This window comes from Mytilus californianus, unplaced genomic scaffold, assembly GCF_021869535.1.
Source record: "Mytilus californianus isolate M0D057914Y unplaced genomic scaffold, xbMytCali1.0.p SCAF_3, whole genome shotgun sequence".
Lineage (NCBI taxonomy): Eukaryota > Metazoa > Mollusca > Bivalvia > Mytilida > Mytilidae > Mytilus > Mytilus californianus.
This window is the reverse complement of record NW_026262679.1, coordinates 65,194,736-65,216,711: the sequence shown is the minus strand read 5'-3', so window position 1 is coordinate 65,216,711 and position 21,976 is coordinate 65,194,736. Positions and strand designations below refer to the sequence as shown.

Sequence of the window (21,976 nt, the reverse complement as noted above, 5' to 3'; positions counted from 1 at the left end):
AGACCCTTTTCATATTTAAATTAATTTAGTATTTGTTTCAGTTTCCTGATATGTTCGGATATACCAAGTAAACCATTAATGTTTTGTGGCAATTTTACAAAAGTATATAATTCTTCGTAACTGTGTGCTATTAGCGACACCAGGTATATACTTTTTAATGTTACGGTTATACCCTTCTAAAATAAAGTATAAACCTTGGTGAGCATCTAAACGACCACTACGGGAAAAATTACTCGTTTTTTGTTCAATGAATTAAGAACTTCTGGTGGCGTAAGGAATCTGCCACAGATTCCGAGACTGTCTTTGCATGTATTTTGTGTGGTGTCTCTCATACCAAATTTTAATGATTTAAGTTCAAGTGCACAGTTTTGCAATTTTTTTTTGTATGATTATGCAATGATTTAATTCAACTCCACAGTTATACAATTATTTTCATAATTCTGCCATGATTTAATGATTCAAGTGCACAGTTTTACAATTATTTGTAAAACTGATTGTAAAACTGATAGGCTTCATTCATTTAAATTTATATATTGTGCAATTTCCAGGGGAATTGTGCATGGTAAACAGATCGTATATGAAAATTGTAAAACAATGCACATGCCCAATTCAACAAACAATAGTAAAACTGTACATTAGACAATGTTAGATAAATATCAAAGCATGCACAGTTTTACAATTGTTTGATGATCTGGGCTGCATTACTTTACATGTATATATTAACTGCTCACTTGTACAATTTCCAGGGGGAATTGTGCAAATGTGTACAGATCGTATGAAATTGTAAAGCAATGCATGCCCAGTTCAACAAACAATTGTAAAACTAGGCAAGCCCGTTCTGCAAAATCATCCTCTCTATTGACGCTATATAATTTGGAATTCGTTCCGTACACGATTCTGTTAACTCTTGTTTATCTGGACTAAATAATTTAAGAGGCTCTGTTTGAGTGTTTAAATAACGAAAATCTACACAAAAATTAGGTTGCGTTGAGTTCACAAATAATACCTTGTATAAGAAGCCTTAATATTTGTACAACAGGAACATTGTCTGTGCAATTAACATGTCGGACACGGAACTCATCGGTCAATTGACTAAATTTGGCAATGATTTTACTTTTCGGAATAACAACAGAATTACTGCCTGGATTTTAATCTTAACCCGTACGGTTCTGTCCTGTGATATACAGTAACACGGCTTCACTAAAACTTAAACCCTTTGATAATATCTGAGTACTACTTTCACACATTCCTTGATAACCAAAGTGAATATTTCTTGGTAGTGTACCCCATATTATAATTTCTCTTTGTGGACCGACAGTAATGCGTTTCCTACACCTTATATTTGCATGCCTTTGAACAACTTCAGACTTTCCAAGTAATTTTGTTGTCTTTCAAATACGATGTCCTCAAAATAAATGGATGGGACGTTGCTCCGGTATATACACGTCTTGTAAACAATGTTTGTCACCCCTAAAGTACACTTTCACTGTAACAGTACCCTTTTTTCTGCACATTTGGTCATTAGACAACTTTATATTGTCACCATTATTTACATCAATCATCGATTTACACGTTTGTGGAATAGAATTGTATAAACTTGTGGACATAATACTGATTGAACTTTAAGAATAAAATAAGAAGTGCTGCAACTTGTACCGAATGAAATTTAACATGTAAATAAATAAACTTAGAGTTTGTTTGCGCAAATGAAAAATTTCGTTATCAGAGGAAAACTCTTATGTATCATTGTCACTGTAACCACTATTCTCACTAATGTTATGTATTATATTAGTCAAAGTATTTACAATCCCTGAATGATAAAACTAAAAATACTTGAAAACAAATTATCCAGCTTCACACTTCTAGATAGTAAAATTTCAGAAGCAGAATTAAATTAGGCATTTAACCAACTAAAATCCGGTAAAAGTCACGGACTAGATAATATTAGCAACGAAATGCTAAAGGCATTTCGATCATATATTAATACAATTTTACTTAAACTTTTTAATGCAGTTTTTACCTCTGGTATACATCCCAATGAATGGTCACAAAGTTTTGTATGTCCAATATTTAAAGAAGAAGATAGAAAAAAATCCGAAAATTACAGGGAAATTAATATAAATAATAGCCTTGGTAAACTATTTAATTTGATATTAAACAACAGATTTGATAATTTCTTAACTGATAATAATATAATTCATGAAACTCAAATAGGATTTTCAAAGAAGGCCCGTACTTCAGACCATATCTTTGTATTAAGATGTTTAATTGAAAAATATTTGAAAACTGGTAACAAAAAAATGTTTAAATGTTTTGTAGACTTTCGAAAAGCATTCGATAAAGTTAAACACATGGGCATTATGTATAATTGCAACTTTTTAATATTAATAATTATTTTTATAGAATATTGAAATCTATGTATTCAAATGATAGGTTATGTGTAAAAGTGGACAACAAAATGACAGAGTTTTTTACAGCAGAGGTTGGAGTAAGACAAGGCGATATCTTGAGTCCAAATTTATTCAAGCTTTTCATTAATGAACTCCCCACAATTTTACAAGAAAAATCAGATTCAGTTTGTCTAAATAACAAGAAGATACCATGCCTGCTTTATGCAGATGATTTGGTTATTTTTTCAGAAACTAAGGTAGAGCTTCAAAACAAACTTGATAATTTACATGCCTATTGTAATGAATAGTGTCTGGAAGTAAACTCCAATAAAACAAAAATAATTATTTTTAATAATAACGGTAGATTGTTACTAGATAATTTTCATATAGGGAAAGAAGACATAGAATGCGTAAAGCAATATAAATATTTGGGTCTGATAGACCAAAATTCACTATTATTGAGAATACTGGGAAAGGAGTAGGCCCATTAACACCCCTTTTTGGCCCCAAAATATGGCAGTTTTACAAAATTTTTAAACTGTAAATTTTTAGCTATTTATTGGAAAGAAGAATACTTATGTTACATAAATATGGGCTGTTTTTGACAACACAATGCACATGTATCGGGTACTAGCATCATTTAGTCATGCTAAATTACTGAAATCTTCGAAATTTTAGCATTTTGGTTAATTTTTAGACGGTTTCCGTCTGAAATGGATTTGTGTTCATTCTTGATAATTAAATTTAAGTTGTATTAAATGATAATACATAACATATATAAAGGTTGAGAATGAACAAGGATGCGGCCACTTTCATTTTTGACAAAAACCATCTGAAAAGTGACATACTATGACATATTTGATAGATTTTCATATTAAAGCTTGAATTTGAGCGTCTTTAATGACTAAATCAGTTCAAATCTTTCACATAAACTAATTGAATCGACTGAAGTAGACACTTAAGTGTTTAAAAAGTGTCCAAAATCTTTCATCAGATGAACCTGAATTTTGAGGCCAAAATCATTACTCCTTTAATGAGGCTAAAAAACAACTATTTCAAAAAAACTTAAAAGCCTGTTTTAAGTTGTACAGAGACTTGAAATCCTCAAGCCCAAGCATAAACATATCCCTACATTTATTTGATCATTGTATAAAACCTATTATTCTAATGTTGTGAGAATTGGGGAATTATTAATATTACTCCAAAGCGAAAATCATTAACTCTTTTTGATATATTCAAAGACTGGGAGACTGAAAAACTCCACTTCAAGTTTTGCAAATACATACTTGGGGTCTCTTAATTATGTACTAACATAGGCGTTGTAACAGAACTTGGAAGACAGCCTCTTTACATAGATATGTTAAAACAAGTTGCTTTAAAAAAAAGAAGACAATACGTGAACCTTAGAACTTTTTTATTCTAATTATTAATTCAACTGAATAAGAAATTATATATCAGTGTTTGCATGGTCATGTGTGTGGAAGATAATATTTTCTTTTTATTGTAAATCATTACAATTTTGGCATGTTGAGAGAAGTGTTAAATATAAAGCAATGAGGAAAAAAAATAGATTCCCAGACGTATAATTTCTTAAAGAATAATAATGATTCAAAACATGGGGGACACATGTACCTTCTTCCAAAAATTCATAAAATTAATCTAGAAATAAGTAATGAGGCATTGCGAACTGGTCAGCTAGCAGGACACATTAATGTTCGTTACCGACCAATCATCAATAAATGCAACTCTCCCGTGAGAGATACTTACTTGATCTACTTATAAAACCATTATTGAAGAGGCACAACTTTTACATTCTAGATAAAAAAAAATTCCATTACTAAAATAGAGTCACACGCGGTCAAAAAAGAATGCATTCTTATTGCCTATGATGTACGTCAAGGTACACACATATGATCATTGATAATTTAGAAGAAACTGTTATCAATGCATTAGAATTAATTGACACACAGGAGAATATAGTTTAAAGATTCTCAACAAAATTGATTTAACTGCATTTGTTAAATTAATTCTTAGAAACAATGAATTTGAGTTTAATGGACTGTTATACAAACACATTATAGGAGCGCCCATGGGTGGTATATTTTCACCAACATGCACAGATCTGCATCTGTCTGTCCTATACATTGAAATCTTAGATAAGTTCCAATGGAGAGAAAACATCAAATTACACTGTCAATAGGGATGACGGTTTTATGGTCTTCACAGGCAAATTAGAGCAAGTTGAAGATTTCTTTAACATAGCAAACGAAATTGACCATCTACTTTAGTTCTAATATGAGGTGTCGACATCTAGTATGACCTATTCAGAGGGTGGTAAAGGGTTATTTTCGTACAACGTTTTCGGCCTTTTTATTTCACGTGATTTCGTGTTTCGACGTTTTATTTCTCGTTTTCTCGTGTTTGGTTCGACGTGCGTGCTTCGTGTTTTCCCTTAATTATTTTCCGTGTTTCGTGTCGGTACTCTTATTTTCTCGTGCTTGTCCCGCATTTGATTAAAAAGTAAACCGGGACTAACTCAAAGTCAGCCCAGATATTGTTTTAAATTGTAAACTAATTAACTGGTCCCAAGATATTTATTAATAGCCTATTGTATTACTATGATAAATCGTATGCAACTAGAGGACGCTAAAAAGTGACCACATGCAGGGTCGCCATGTCAATTTATAATGACTGCATGATCTCCAAGAACGGCTGAGTAATAACTTTTGGTACTTTTTTCCTAAATATTTACGATTTTATTCCTTGGCGTCGTTATTCCAGAGTGTTTTTTTTTTCGTGCAACGTTTTTACGATTTGTTATTTCACGTGTTTCCGTGTTCAGACCCCCCCCCTCCTTTTACAACCCTCTATTTAGATACCCGGAAGTGTACAAAGGTGATCGATTCCATAATAATGGAATTCTTGATGTTAAGTCACGTATATTAAAAACACAGAAACGTATCAATATTTACCTATCACTAGTGCACATCCAAAACACACATAAATTTAAGAGTATTAATTTACAGTGTGTGAATAATATAAGAAATAATAGTGACATCAATGAATTAAATAAACATTTAATTAGCTTACAAGATAACTTAATTGATAGAGAATACTGTAAAAATGAAACAGTAAAAGTTGTAAAAAATGTATTTTAATATTTTACTTGTTTAATTTTCATTTGAAACAGATTTTGTTTATCTGATTTGTCAAAATGACAAGTATGCATAATGATTTTATTGTTACAAATCAAATCCCAAAGCCCACTATAACTCATTATGTAGAAGCCACAGCACTATTTTAAAATATCTCTCTGTGAATATCTAGACACAGATGTTTGATACCATATGCATAGGTCGTTATAATTAAATCTTGACCATTTATCTTTCACTTGTTTATCAAAGGGTACATCTGTCAACTTTGCTCAAGTCAGTAAAAACCCTTGCAATGCATAAAATGTAGCTTTACAATAAATATACATGTTTGAAAAGGATCATATATCAGATAAGTGAATTAGCGATCTGTGAAAATTCTGTATTGTCATATTTTAAATATCTTAGATACCCCGTATGGAGGTGCTGTTAATTGCAGGAAGCTAATACAGATAAGACGAATAGGTGTTCCGAACAATAATATAGCTTCCGAATATTCCTCCATAGACTATATTTCTAACTAATTTATATGCGTGAACCCCTCAAGGTTCACGCAACAAATTTTCATGTATTGGCACAGACTAGAAAATTCACCATCAAACTTGCTTAACAATGCATACAAGGAATATATTCATTTGCATAGCATAAATAAAGATCGAAACTCTTGGTTCACAAACCTACTCTTTTTATAGTGAAAAATTAAACATTGATCTGACCACTTGTAAAAACTGGAGTAAACATAAATTTAAGAAATCACTTAAAATCTGTCTAAAAACAGCTTCTTAGAGATGTGGAAGGAAATAAGGTCTTCTTATTTACATGAAAAAGGCAAATTAAGTACATATTTTAAATTCAAATTCCGAGCCTCATGTGTGCATAATTATTGGTAGCAGACTTGTGATCTATAAAACCCAGTTACTATTCCTAATACCCTTAAGCTGTAAGCTATACGCATCTTCATGTGCTGACCCCCCTTGTTTTATTCAAATTTTACTGAATTATTTCATATATTTCAATCATTTACCATGTTTAGTTTAAATATCTTAAATTGCCATTTGATGATGGTCTCTCCGGCAGCAGTGGGGATAAAGAAATAAATACATATTTTGCTCAGTTTAGCAAGGATATCTATATATAAATCTCGTCAAATAAAAGTATTTGATGACAAAGACATTGATATAAAAAGGTTATTTATTTTTACCATGAAAAAGTATGTACTGTATGCATTTACATATTACATCACGAACAACAGATTGCCTCTTTTCGAAAAATATTATGTTAATAAAAACCCACTTATGCGATATGACCAAAAAAGTTTTCAACTTCTTATATAAGAAGGACTGACTATGTTATTTGGTGAAATATTAAATCTTTTTTCTTTTTTTACTGTGGACTTTCATTGTTCTAAAAATAAAGAACGAGTTACCTCGCCTTAGACGGTAAAATGACAATATGATGAAAAGACAGTCATTTGTGTTTTTTCTATTGTAACTCTTATTATAATTTAATGAATTAATTATTATTTGTTTGGTCAAAATATGTATCTAGATGGAATTCAAAAACAATTACTAACAATTTGAGGGATAAAACTAACAAATATTGTTTTTATTACAGTGATCTCAGAGATTTGCTGAATCACTTTTATTTGTAAATATGTGAATAAAATTTTATAAGAGAAAAAAAAGGCTCTCGCTCACAATGCAGATAGCAATGCAATGAAAGGGGGTAACGGTTCGAATCCCGTGCAAGGACGGTTGATTTCAAAAACACAAGATGACATAATTTTTGCATTTTCCCTTACGTTTAAATGTTGTCTTCCTTTCTTTAAACATAGGTAGAGATGATGAAAATTGTTGACCTTTTGTCTCTATAGTGTCGTAAATGGTTCTGCTCAGTATAGCATTGTTCGAGAAACAAATGAATTTACGCTTGCTTAAGTACAAATATTCAGATATTTCTACGTCTTTTTCCGTGTTAATTGACAAATTTGTTGGGACATAATTGACAATTTTATAAATGTTTACATTAAGATGTAGCATTTAAAGGCGGCGGCGACAACAATGTATTAGTTCGTGATTAGGTCTAGTTTATGGTGAACCACTAGTGGTAGGTCAATGATATTTGGTATGCAGTTGTATTAGCATTGGCACATCTCATTACCATGGAGATTTTTTTGCCCCACTCCCTCAGTCATGGTCTATTGACCGAAACTTTGCTTAGTTTACATGTATTAGTTTGTGATTAGGTCAGTTTATGGGGAACCACTAGTGTTTAGTGGTAGGTCAATGATATTTTGTATGCAGTTGTATAAGCATTGGCATATCTCATTTCCATGAAGATTATTTGGCCCCGCCCCTCAGTCATGGTCTATTGACTTTGAAACTTTTGCTTAGTTTACATGTATTAGTTTGTGATTAGGTCAGTTTATGGGGAACCACTAGTGGTAGGTCAATGATATTTGGTATGCAGTTGTATAAGCATTGACATATTTCATTTCCGTGGAGATTATTAGGCCCCGCCCACTCAGTCATGGTCTATTGACATTGAAACTTTTGCTTAGATTACATGTATTAGTTTTTGATTAGGTCAGTTTAAGGGGATCCGTTACTGGTAGGTCAATGATAATTGGTATGTATTGTATAAGCATTAGCATATCTCATTTCCAATGAGAATATTTTGTCCTTACCCCTCAGTCATGGTCTATTGACTTTGAAACTTTTGCTTAGTTTACATGTATTAGTTTGTGATTAGGTCAGTTTTAAATGAACCACTAATTTTAAGTAGTGATATTTGGTATGCAAATGTATTGGCATTTGCAAGTTTCATTTCCATGGAGATTATATAGCCCCAACCAGTGGCGGATCCAGAAATTTTCATACGCGGGGGCCCACTGACTGCCTAAGAGGGGGCCCACTCCAGTTATGCTACGGTGATTCCCTATATAATCAACCAAATCTTTCCCACAAAAGGGGGGCCCGGGCCCTCTGCCCCCCCCCCCCCCCCTAAATCCGCCTCTGCCAACCCCTCATCATGGTTCATTGACTTTGAAACTTTTACATAGTTTACAAGTTAATGTTTGTGTTTAGGTTTGTTTAAAGGGAACGACTTATGAAAAGTCAATGGTATTTGGTATGCAGTTGTATTAGCTTTGGCACATCTCATTTCTATAGAGATTGTTTAGCCCTGTACCTTCAGTCACGGTTCATTGACTTTAAATTTTTGCATAACTTACATGTTAAAGTATTGCTATTTTAATTTCAACGTTTGCATTATCAAAATAACAAATAGGCGACATATCTCTGTGTTAACAGTTTATTCCTTTACTGCCGCTGATGAGTTTTTCCTTTGTTCTTAAATGGGGACACTCCAATGTTGTAATTTTTCCTGGATTTCATATATTCCCAGAATGGTTTGGTATTATTTGTTTCTAACCTTTTAGTATGGTATCGTTGATATATGTCCATTCAGCTTTCCTAATCTGTCTCTTAATTTCTTTTTGAAAGTGTCTATAGTTGGCCATGTTTCTTGTGGGCTTTGCTTGTTGGTATAGTCTGCTTTTCTTTTTAAATAACTATCCTGTGTTATACAGTCTGCTTTTCTTTTTAAATAACTATCCTGTGTTATACAGTCTGCTTTTCTTTTTAAATAACTATCCTGTGTTATACAATTATAATATATTTTTTTTAGCAGATTTCTTTGGATGGCATGTGTTTGTTTATGCTTTTGAATAATACTAATTTGAATGTGTCACTCACTTCTCGGACGTTGGAACCTTGCGTGTACATCTGTTTTATCCTTATAGATGTTTTGTTGATGTCTTCATTTAATGTCTCCCAGTTTGCTTTTGAATAGACTTGTTTTGATTTACTGCGTTGATAGTATGACATAGTGACATATAGAGATATATTTAAAGTTAGCACTACGTCAAGAAGGTTGTTCTCTCTTGTTGTTAGTTCATGGATTTGGGTAAGTTGAAATGCTGCTGTTCGCTCCATGAGTTTGGTTTGGATTTCTTTATCATTTGCGTTTGAGTTTACTGTAGTTGTTTCTCAGTTTATATCTGGACAGTTAAGTCTCCTGTCAACATGATGTTGGTGTTTTTGGATGTTGCCATGTTTAATAATTTTACCAATTCCAGGTTGTTCTCCTTTTAACCATGATTCTGTTCCACAAATTTTGTCGGGTTTGACATTAACGGTACCAATTTTTCTGTACCATGTAGCTTACTGCTGCTTGGACTCTGATGTTTTATCTTTTATGCTTCTGCACTTAATAGATCATATTCTCAGGTTTCGTTTTTCTGGTAAGTTAAAGATGTTGCTATGATGTGATCTGCTCTTATTTTTGGGTGTCTGACTGGTTGTTGATTGTGTTTTGATTTTAGCGCTGCTGGTTTTAACGGGCTAAATGTGCTTGATGATATTGATTCAAACGTGATGCGCGGAAGAGCCAGTACTGAACTCGAACTGCGAATACTACCAACAATCTCAAGTTGAGCCTGATCTTTGACTTTTTTTTTGCCAACTGCAAACCAGAAGGTTGTTTGAATGTCTTCCATCTACATATAAATTGCAGTGGTCTCTTTCAGTTTTGATGAGCTCCTTTTTGTATATGGGATTTGACTTGTAGGTCGTTCCAAAATTTTGGCGTTTGACTGTTGATTTCTGTGTTTATATCTTTCACTTCGTTGTTTAATATTTTAACTTGTTCTTCCAGTTCTTTATCTTGGGATTTGAAGATTTGAAGTCGTTTGGTGTTTTATGATTTTTGCCTTTATTCCAATGGTGTATTGAATATACTGGAGTTTCTAGTATGGTTACGCTGTCTGCATTGTTTAATAAGTTCTATGGATTTACGATAGAATTCGACAACTTTTCAACGGCATCAGTCCATGGAATGATTTTGATATGTATTTTTTGTTGTATGTGGTAAGATTGCAAGTACTTAATCAAACATATGTCCAGATAGGACCCAATATACTTATTTTGTGTCTGGTGTTTTTTCCTAGCAATTCAAATCTGTTTTTGCTTTTTGCACCCCTTTCATTCCACCATGTTGAATTTTCAAAGAGGTTTGATGTTGTAACTTTTCTTTTTAGCCATTTCCCTTTACTGTCCGAAAGTACTACTGGTGTATATTTTTACTTTGATGTTGGCGGATTTGTAGTCTTGTTGATGTTTTGTTTTCAGTTTTGAGTTGGATGTGGGTTTGAAGTTCTTCTGTGGTGGTACTTTATTTAAATTTCTTGTACAAAGTGATATATTGGGACCGAATTACTTGCTAATTGAAGTAAGCAACACATTCTCTATATGAAGTTAACCTAATTGTGCTGTAGGATAACAAAAAAAATGGCTGGTCACAATTGATTTGTTAAGTGTATCGAAAATGATACAATATGCTCTACAAATATTACAAATGGAGTGTTAAGTATTAGATTCACTGGCATGTTTGTCCTATGTTATGCTTATATATCGAAATTATTTCTCAGTTAAGGTATTTATACGATGATAATTTCAAAAAATGGCAAAATTGAGTTTTTTTGTTTTGACATCACTTTTTTTTTATCATCACTCAATGTGGTATCGGCATTTCTTAAGGTAGATTAACTGTACATACCGCCGTCTTGGATTGTAAATAACAGTACTAAAACGGTCTAGTTCTTTACTAAAATCTGCAAGTTTGGATAGAGATTGGCAATTAACGTGTAAGATTGTTTATTTGAATAAAGAAAAATAATTGATTTATTGCAGTATGTAGACCGTTTTAAAAAATACTACATATTTGTTTTGTTCGATTCAACTTTTCAACTTATCAATATAAGGGAGATCACTCTTTTAGTAAAATTTTTAAAAGGAATGTTAATGAATTTTTTTTATTTTACTTGTAGCAAGAAAACAAGTTCGGTGACACCATTTTTTATTTTCTTTGTAGTGTAGTTGTTTCATTACATGATGTGGTTTTTGTTATCTCGTAATGATGATTCGTCAATTCGTAATATGGATAGATATAACATTAATTGATAAAACGTTCCATACAAATGGATATTCATTCATCAAAGAGGAAGCTGGCAATGCAAGGCAAAAAAACGAAATACGACGAAAAGACAAAAAACACTACAAAGAAAAAAAAAGACATAAACCCAACTAAAACCAGGGGTAGAATCAGGTGGTCCTAAAGGGTAAAGGAACTCCGACTCATATGAAAATAAGAAGGAGAGGCGCACAGCTCGTTCCCATAGGAATGTCGACAATTTGTTGAAAAAGTCTACCTCAAAATTCAACAAATACGTTGTCAATAAGAAACTCCAGCATACTGATCACCTGTTCCTCTGTGTAGCATGTTTTACCTTTTTGTTCACTATTAAGAAAATACGCCGTATGGTATCCCAAAGCAATAAATTTATAGCGAATGCTACCATTTTTATATTGAAAAGCATTGTGGATTATTTCTTTTAGACGATTTTTCAATTCAACATGGGGAATGGTGGTATACAGGGTTGAAAAATCATAATTTTTGCTTTCATCTTCAAGAGTATTAATCAATTTATCTAGGTCATTATCTGCGTAGGAAATGGTGTTGTCATTTGCATAATTGTAGAGTTCAATTCTATGAATAAAGTAGAAAATGTCATTTAAAAAAGTATTAAATGATATCGGCCCCAATATAGACCTTGTGGTACCACATTAAACATTGATTGCCAGAAGCTTGAATTATAACCTACTTTAACACACTGTTTTCTAAAAGTTAAATAACTCGCCAAAAGTTTAAGAGAAGAGGCAGAGACACCCTAAAATTTTAATTTTAGTAGAAGGAGGTCATGGGATAGGCAACCAAAGCCTTGGACAAGTCCATTAATTTAGCTGCTACATATTTGTTCTGATCTAAATCCTTTTTCCAGTCTTCAATTATTTTTATTATATGTTTGACATCTGTATCCTTTTCGAAAAGCAGACAGAAAAATGTTAAAAGAATTAGGTAAAATAATTAACAAGTTGAGTTTCTGTAGACCTCTCAATTTATTTTAATACTTACAGGTCTATATTTAGTTGTTTGATTTTTTAAGTAAAGCTATAACTTGCGCTTCCTATAGTTTGTCTGGGAAAACATCTGATTCAAATGATTTATTTATTTATCTAGATTTGAATAGGATAGTTCAGCTTCAGATAGTTTTAATATTTTTGAAGAAATTCCATCTTTTCCTGTTGCCTTTTTAGTATTAATTTTATATTGATTTGTAACGTTTTTTACAAGTTCAAAATTTACTGGGCTAAAATATAGTTCTTTTTCTGGTTTGTTTTCTTTAATTACTTTAATGCTTGGATGGTGGTTATCAATAATTGTATCTTTTGAGCCGATATCATTGGCAACATTTATAAAAAAAAATTATTCAATATTTCAGAAGCTTCATTTTGATTATCAATTATTTTGTTGCCTTCACATAAGATTAGAGCTTTTGAAAAATGTTACCCTTTATTGGTTAAGAAGGGCTTGACTGTTGGCCAAAAATCCTTGCTGCTTGGTACTTCTCCCACATCTTTCCATGAAAAAGTTTCTGAATAATGGATTTCTTTTTTGTTTTAGTAACCAATTTTTTTTGTTTTCTATAAGATTCCCAATTTGCATTTTTTTCACAATTTTGATATTTCTCGAAATTCTATATATTGTCTACCCCAGGAATAGATTACCTTAGCTGTATTTGTCAAAACCTTTCGGAATTTTGGGTCCTCAATGCTTTTCAACCTCGTACTTTATTTGGCCTTTTAAATTTTTTTGATTCGAGCGTTATTGATGAAACGCATATGTGGCGAAGAAAATTTGAATCCTGGTATCAACGATGAGTTTATTTACAACCACTGGGTCGATGCCACTGCTGGTGGAAGTTACCTCCCCGAGTGTATCACCAGCCCAGTAGTCAGCACTTCTGTGTTGACATGAATTATCGTTGATATGGTCATAATTTTATTTCATAACCTCCGACAAGATATTCTAGTGTTTACTCCCCTTGGCCGTCGATAGATGGCAGCACCGTAGCTCTTTAAAAGCTTTGTTCCAAAGATTTGGTTTCATTCTCCAACTTTCCTCGCTCGCAGCATCATCAACTATCAGACAACGCTTTGTATTCACCGTATTCTCGGTAACTTTTTATATATCAGTGGAATTTTTATATTTATATTAATTCACTTATTTATTTGCAAAATAAACTTTTGCTAATGGCTGATCGTGTTAGTATACACGCAGCTGAAAGTCGGGCAGACTTATCGGACGATAGCGTCCAAGATGGCGATCCAAGTAGTCGATCGGCCGCGTCCCCTACAAGTTCTAGTAAGAACAAGGGTAGAAAAAGAAGACGAGTTGTAAGTTCCTCAGACAGTTCGTCGGAAAGTTCGTCTGATTCAAGTAGCAGTGAATCAGACAGTGAAACTGAAAGTGATACAGACTCGTCTTCGAGAACAAAAAGAAGTGTTTGTTCCGAAACTGTATCCGCCGTCACTACATATGAACGTTTCAATCCGACTGCAAGTAGTTCAGCGGGTAAGGCGATATTGTCAAAAGAACGCTTGAAATATGCCAAAGCACAATTTTCAACCTTCGTGAAAGACGAAATTGTCGAAAAGAAAATTCTGGAGCATGCTCCGATCCCCGACGATCCACACTTTCAGTGTAAACAAATAGACGAGTATGTCTATCCTATAATGGACAAATTAAATGCCAATTTAGATCGAGGCGCTGAAAAGGGCATTCAAGGTGTCCAAAAACGTATCTTTAGAATAATGGGCCCACTCTCGCAACTATGGGAGATGTCGGATTCCATTAGAGAACATTCCAAAGAAAACCCAACAGTGGATAATGTTGACATAGCACACATGTGTCAATTAGTTGAAAAGACTGTATGTTGTGTTGGTCAGGCAAGTCTAGCTGTAGATCGGCATAGACGAGTAAACACTTTACTGAAAATGACCGAGGATTACAAAAAAGCCAAAGAACTTTTGGACAAAAACGAGGATGTAATCTCTCAAAGTGGAAATTGTCTATTTGGGGAAGGCTTCAAAAAAGTCCTCAAAAAGTCGAGTAAGACCTGGGAAGAAGCCTCAAAAATCGCCTTCAGTATTAAAAAAGGAAGAAAAAAGAAGGGTGGTTTCAAGAAAAAGAGACGAGGGGGATATCAACACATGAACTACAATTACAACCACGAATCAAGCCATGCAAGTCATGGTACAAAACACAGACATGCCAATCCAAGGAGAGAAAGAGAATCGCCCTTTCGAGATGGGCCCTCAGCACGAGGGAGAGGAGCTGGGGGCAGAGGCATGGCAAGAGGACATGGTAGTACATACAGAGGTAGAGGATATAGAAGGTCAGTATCCCTTAGAGATAAATCCAAGTGTAATGAGAAACAGTCAAGATTCATATCACTTACTTTCAATAATCAAGACAAATGTACCAAAAGTAATCCTGGACAAAAACTTTCAAATTTCCCAAATTCAGTGCAACCTTCCCATAGCAGGAAGGTTAAGATGGTTTTTAAAAAACTGGCAAAAAATAACAGGAGATCACTTTATTCTCCAAATAGTTCAAGGTTACAAACTAGAGTTCAATACCCTACCATTACAAAGGCAACCTCCTCAATATCCGATGTTCAACAGAGAACAAAAAGATTCTCTAAATCAGGAAATTCAGAAATTGCTAGAAAAAGGAGCAATACAATCTGTTCACCAAGAACAGACCCAATTTTTAAGTTACATGTTCCTGGTTCCAAAAAAGGACGGGGGAAACCGTCCAGTGATAAACTTGAAAAAATTAAACGACTTCATAACATACGAACACTTCAAAATGGAAGGTTTATACATGGTACGGGACCTGCTAAAAAAGGGGGAATGGATGTGCAAAATAGATCTGAAAGACGCATATTTGACCACAAACATTTACGAGGAACACAGAAAATATCTAAAATTTCTTTGGGACGACAAAATTTACCAATTTACATGCCTTCCATTCGGTCTGGCCAGTGCACCAAGAATTTATACAAAATTAATGAAACCAATTGTAGGGTTACTTCGAAAAATAGGGATTCGTCTGATTATTTACCTAGACGACATCCTACTAATGGCAGACTCAAAAGAAAAATTGATAGAGGCAAGAGATTGCACTATTTTTCTCCTCATAAATCTAGGTTTTGTTATCAATTGGGAAAAATCCAAACCAAATCCAAGCCAACAAGTCGAGTTTTTAGGCTTTCAAATAGATTCTCAAGAAATGTTATTCACACTTCCCCAAGAAAAAGTTGTCAAGATAAAACAAGAATGCCTAAGAAATTCTAAACCTTCAATGGGTAACTGTAAGACAATTGGCAAAAATAACAGGCAAACTAGTTTCAACAATGCAAGCTATAAATCCAGCAAATCTACAATGCAGATACCTGCAGTTATTACAAATAAAATCGTTGGTAGATGGCAAATCTTACGAAACAAAAATACAACTTTCAAAAGGGGCCCCAAGAAGAATTGGGATGGTGGATAAACCAGATCGATCAATCAAACGGTCGGGCTATCATATCGGCCACCCCAGATATGGTTATAACCACAGATGCTTCAAACAAAGGTTGGGGGGCTGTTTGCGGAAATATAAGTACTGGGGGACTATGGGGTCTCCAAGAATTAGAGTATCACATAAACTTAAAAGAACTCTTAGCGGCATTATTAGGGCTAAAAGTATTCACCAAATCTGCAAAATGTTTAGTGTTCATATGAGAGTAGACAACACTACAGCAGTAGCATATATAAACAAAATGGGGGGCACAAAATCAGGCACCTTAATACAGATGGTGAAAGAAATTTGGATGTGGTGCAAAGAAAGGGAGATTACTCTAACAGCAGAGCATCTCCCAGGCAAGTTAAATCACCTTGCAGACTGGGAATCCAGGAATACGTCAGACACATCCGATTGGATGCTGGACAGAGACATATTTTCCCGAGTAATAAAAGCCCTAGGCAATTGCGAAATAGACTTGTTTGCAAGTCGCTTAAATTATCAAGTAGAAAGGTACGTCAGTTGGCGACCAGACCCAAATGCTGTGGCTACAGATGCTTTCTCTCTAATTTGGACAAATCTAAAAGGCTTCGCTTTTCCTCCATTTTGCATAATAGGGCGATGTTTGGCAAAAATACAAAAAGAAAAAGCAACAACTATTTTAATCACACCAATTTGGCAAGCTCAGCCATGGTATCCCATGCTTTTAATGATGACGATTGCAGACCCAATCCGTCTACCCAGTTTTCCTCAGATCCTTCGATCATCGACGGGTCAATTCCATCCACTGGCCCAGTCAGGGACCTTTCATCTGGCAGCTTGGAAGGTATCGGGGGACACACAATTACAGCAAATTTATCAAAAGCAGCTGCAGAATTATACTCCAAAGCATGGAGACCTGGTACCAGAGCTTCTTACAAAAGCGCCTGGAAACGATGGTCTAGCTGGTGTAATTCTAGGCAAATTAATCCTATTCAGACATCTGTGGAAAATATAATAGAATTTTTAACAACACTATTCAATGAGCAAAAACAATATCGCTCTATTAACACATATCGCTCTGCAATTTCCAGAGGTCATAACTTATTGAATAGTATTTCAGTGGGCAAGCATCCAGCTATAATCCATCATATGAGGGCGATATTCAATGTTAGAACACCTTTACCAAGATATCAATCATCTTGGGATGTTGACAAAGTTCTTAATTGTATCACAGAATGGGGTGACAATTCCTCCCTGTCCATGAAAATATTAGTTCAAAAGTTGACAATGTTACTTGCTTTAACATCTGCAGGGAGGGTTTCTGAAATTCATAAATTAAATTTAGATTTCATGTGTGATAAAGGTGATCACATTATTTTCCAAATACCTTCCCTCACTAAAACATGTAGGCCAGGTAAAACAAAACCAGAATTAAAGTTTTATAAATTTGAAGATAATAATCTTTGTGTCGTAGAATGTTTAAGAAAGTATTTAGAACTTACTGAAAAAATCAGGGATACCAATGATAGATTAAATAGAAATTGGTTGTTATTAAGTTTTGTAAAACCTCATCATCCTGTAACCACTAGTACATTAGCTCGATGGTTAAAATCAGTCATATCCTCAGCAGGCATTGATACAACAAATTATAAAGCTCATTCAACAAGATCAGCTTGTACATCTAAAGCTTTCAGAGCTGGTATGTCATCATCAGAAATCATGAAACAAGCTAGATGGTCAAACCTCACAACTTTTTCAAGATTTTATTATAAACCACTGGCAGGAAGTGACTTTCAAAAAGCAGTTTTAATCAGGTAATAAATATATATTATCATGAAGCTTTAAACTAAACACTAGAATATCTTGTCGGAGGTTATGAAATAAAATTTTAGATTTCATAAGCACACGAAGTGTGCGTAATGGAATCCTAATTTTATGAATAACCGAAGACAAGATATGAAAGTGTTCCCGCCCTCCCTTCCCTAAGTGTAATTTTATAGGGCGCATTATTCATAAAAATATGTATAAACATTTATAATCTTACACTGCTTGTCTTCGGTTGGATATATTTCTTATAAAATTCAATTTTATTTTCAGATAAGAAATTTCCGTTGGTGGATTTCATTATACAAAAGATCAAGATCTGGTTGCTATTTTAAAACATATTCCTGCCATTGTTTGTTGTGCCAAAAGACACTGACGTGCCAAAAGACACTGACTGTTACATTTATTTGTCAATGTACACTGTTTTATACCTGTTCAAAATGTAAACTTATTAGTTACATGTATATAAAGTTTTGTACTTTCTTATTATAGTATTTATTTTATTTTGCATAGACAACTATGGTTATATAGTTTAGAGTAATTCAAATCTTCTTCAGTTGGTGATACTTAAGCTCGCCAAGTTGGAGAATGAAACCAAATCTTTGGAACAAAGCTTTTAAAGGGCTACGGTGTTGCCATCTATCGACGGCCAAGGGACTTTCATATCTTGTCTTCGGTTATTCATAAAATTAGGATTCCATTACGCACACTTCGTGTGCTTATGAAATCTAAAATTATAGATTAACTGTTTACAAAACTTTAAATTTGGATTATCTACACCAGGAATAGATTACCTTAGCTGTATTTGACAAAACTTTTCGGAATTTGGGTCCTCAATGCTCTTCAACTTCGTACTTTATTTAGCCTTCTTAACTTTTTTGATTCGAACGTTGCTGTCTGATGAGTCTGTTGTAGACGAAACGCGCGTCTGCCGTATACAATTTTAATCATCCTGGTATTTATGATGAGTGTATTTACAACCACTGGGATACCAATGCCATTTGAATTGACTTAATGAGTCAACAGATTTAATTAAAGTCTTAAAATGCTGTTAAAATCAGGCAAATAACGACGTTTCTGTCATTTTTTGATAGTACGCAGTTTTATTAAACGTTCTATACAAAATCTAAAACTTGCAACACATTCATAAAAGAGGGGCGAAAGATACCAAGATACCAGAGGGACAGTAAACTCAAAGATCGAAAATAAACTGACATAATTGATTAGATAAACTACCATGTCCATGTACGCATTGATATATACTCGCGTAAGTTCTAGAAAGGCATTCGCAATTGTTGTCATCCCAAATGTTGTCCTGATTATCGCTTCGAACGCGTCAACATCCGGATTCATTTGTACCGGGTTTATACGGGGTGAAAAATGTTCTGTAGAAACAACCGTTTTACAATTTAAAAGTGTTCAATTATAAAAAGACATTTTCCAGTGGCGTAGCTGGACATATTTCGAAGGTAAAGCCCAATTTCGGCAGGGGGTCTGAGGGTTGCTTAAGGCTTAAGGCCACCAGTGGGTCCAGCTTAATGCTCCTGGATTTTAGGGTTTTAGACCCACAAATATGAACTGAAAATATTGAATATTAAGGTCGAGTCAAAAGCATTTTTGATTGATACAAGTCACATATTTTGTGAAAAATTATACATTTTTCCGCCAAGAAACTGTAAAAGCCAGGGGATTCCAGAGGGGTAAAAAATAGTCATATTGACTAAGACCAGTATAATAAAAACCACCACATTATAAATTGTTTGGAGATAAAATATAAACAATATATCAAGTTTAAGTGGGTACGTACTGATAGGCAGCAGAAAACAACTTACGAGGTCAACTAAATGAAAACAGACGAACGAATGTATATATAGGTGATGGCTCACACTTGCCTTTGACTGTAATAAGCAAACATCGTGTAAAAGCTGAGAATAATTCATGACAACATTATGCATGATTATAAGTTTCCTACCATGTTTGTCAGTGAATAAACTAAAAAAAACTGTCTTGTTTTATTAAATAAATTAAAAAATACAAACTCACTGACTATGCGGTATGGGCTTTGTTCATTGTTGAAGGCCGTACGGTGACCTATAGTTGTTAATTTCTGCTTGAAGATACAGACCCGAAAGTCGTTCTGTTGTCATCGTAGAACGCAGATATGTTTTAACCCAGTGTATGACATTGAAATTGCGTTCAGCCGTGGCACTGGTCGCTGGCATTGTCAAAAGAATGAGCAAACAAATGAAAATGTTTGGATATAGGTCAAAATTGGTCAAATTCAAGCTTTCTGCAAGAGTACCAGGGATCTGTCCCTCTGCTTTAGTCCATCGTGCTTTCCACCTTTCTACTTCGATGTTAAAATTATCATGGTCAGATGGAAAATCATCCGCAAATGTGTTGGAAAGACGGCCCACAACTTGTACAGAGCATCTTTCTAATTTTGACGGAATCAAATATTGCGCTACATTAGGGGATGATGTTGAACTGGACGCGAAGTCATTGTTACTGCTTGTTTGACTTTCTGGCTTCCTCATTGAGGAATCGTCTTGTATAGTGCTTGTGTATCTGTACTGTCAGATGAAAGGGTACTATCAAAATTCTTATGAGTAAAGAAATTGTCAATTCTGCGTTGCATTGTAACTAAGCAAACCACCCCGCAGACACAATATAAAAAGGCGCAGGGGATGGGAACGAACGGTAGTCTAAGAAATGATGACGTTGACTTCAACAACTTTTTTATTTAACCGCACAGCGTCCATTTCTCATCCTCCTTCTCTCTTTTCCATCTCCACTCTCACTCTCACTTTCCCTCTTTTTTTTCTTTTTTTTTATCGAAACGATGTTGAAGCCTTGTAGAAGAACTGACCACGGCTGCATAGGTAGATTATTGATGTTGTTATTAGTAAGATGATCTGAATGTGTCATGTTAGGGATATTTGTCATGTCTGGTGATGAGGGGACACCTGCCATACCAGACTACACCGTGTCCATGGTGACGTCTGTATCGGACCTTTTTATATTGGGCGACGTCCGAGTCAGTATTCTGTTTGATCTTCGTTAATTTAAGCATATTATGGTAGCATATTATGCTACTGGGCGGATGATGTCCTCGGGAACAAAATGTCCACCATCAAAGACATCGACCCAGTGGTTGTAAAAGAGAGGCGAAAGATACCAGAGGGACATTCAAACTCATAAGTCGAAAATAAAATGACAACGCCATGGCTAAAAAAGAAAAAGACCAACAGACAAATAATAGTACATAAAACACAACATAGAAAACTAAAGACTGAGCAACTCGAACCCCACCAAAAACTGGGGGTGATCTCAGGTGCTCCGGGAGGGTAAGCAGATCCTGCTCCACATGTGGCACCCGTCGTGTTGCTCATGTTAGTTTAAACCCGGTTATAAGTCTAATTCGGTAGGTCACATTCGGAAAAAGGGGACGGGATTGTGAATCGGATATTCCATAATGGTCAACCAACTCGTGATGGCGTCCGTAAAAATTACGAAGGGGTGATTTCAACTTCACCACTCGGAACTCTTGGTTTAATAGCTTCCTTGTGAGCAGCACCACCCTCTATCAAGGAAATCATGATAGGAAATACAAGCCCTGGAATATCGTATCAACTGGGAGATATATACTCCGTATGCAGGAATGTTGCTACATAGAAATGGAAAGTTCACAATTGGGAAGCTGAAATCATCTCTTTTGTCGTAAAGTTTTGTTTTCAAATGATATGAGGCAGACTTAATTGTATCTGGTGTACCGTTTATCTCAAGTTCGATGGATAGATGCGTTCAACATAGTTACAAAATTTTGAATTATTTAGTGAGAGAACATCATCTTTATAGCGGAAAGTAAAGTTAAAGGATACTGATAACTTCTTTTCTTTTGTTCCTAAGAAGTTCCTGTATGAAGTCAGCCTCATATTAATTAGTGGTGTTCCTCCTAATCAAAAGTGACTGCCGGTGTTAAAGAAAGTAGTACATGTTTTAAACAAAATAGTTTCTACGCATCGCTGTAACTTTGTCAATAAGTAAAATATTTGGGTAATTTTGGTATCAAATGAAAGGTTAATGACTTGGGATCACTGT

General features: G+C 34.4%; 1 protein-coding gene across 1 annotated transcript; it reads left to right on the top strand.

Moving 5' to 3' along the window:
- The first annotated feature begins 14,034 nt into the window (after nucleotides 1-14,034).
- LOC127733562 (uncharacterized) lies at nucleotides 14,035-18,152 on the top strand. Its single transcript, XM_052242908.1, has 2 exons — nucleotides 14,035-15,539; nucleotides 18,149-18,152. Exons 1-2 carry the CDS (start codon nucleotides 14,236-14,238, stop codon nucleotides 18,150-18,152), a joined length of 1,308 nt encoding a protein of 435 aa, XP_052098868.1. The 5' UTR covers nucleotides 14,035-14,235.
- Nucleotides 18,153-21,976: the final 3,824 nt, after the last annotated feature.

Bases quoted from the DNA above. Each gene is read 5' to 3' on its own strand.
- LOC127733562 (XM_052242908.1), top strand. From the start codon at position 14,236: ATGGACAAATTAAATGCCAATTTAGATCGAGGCGCTGAAAAGGGCATT.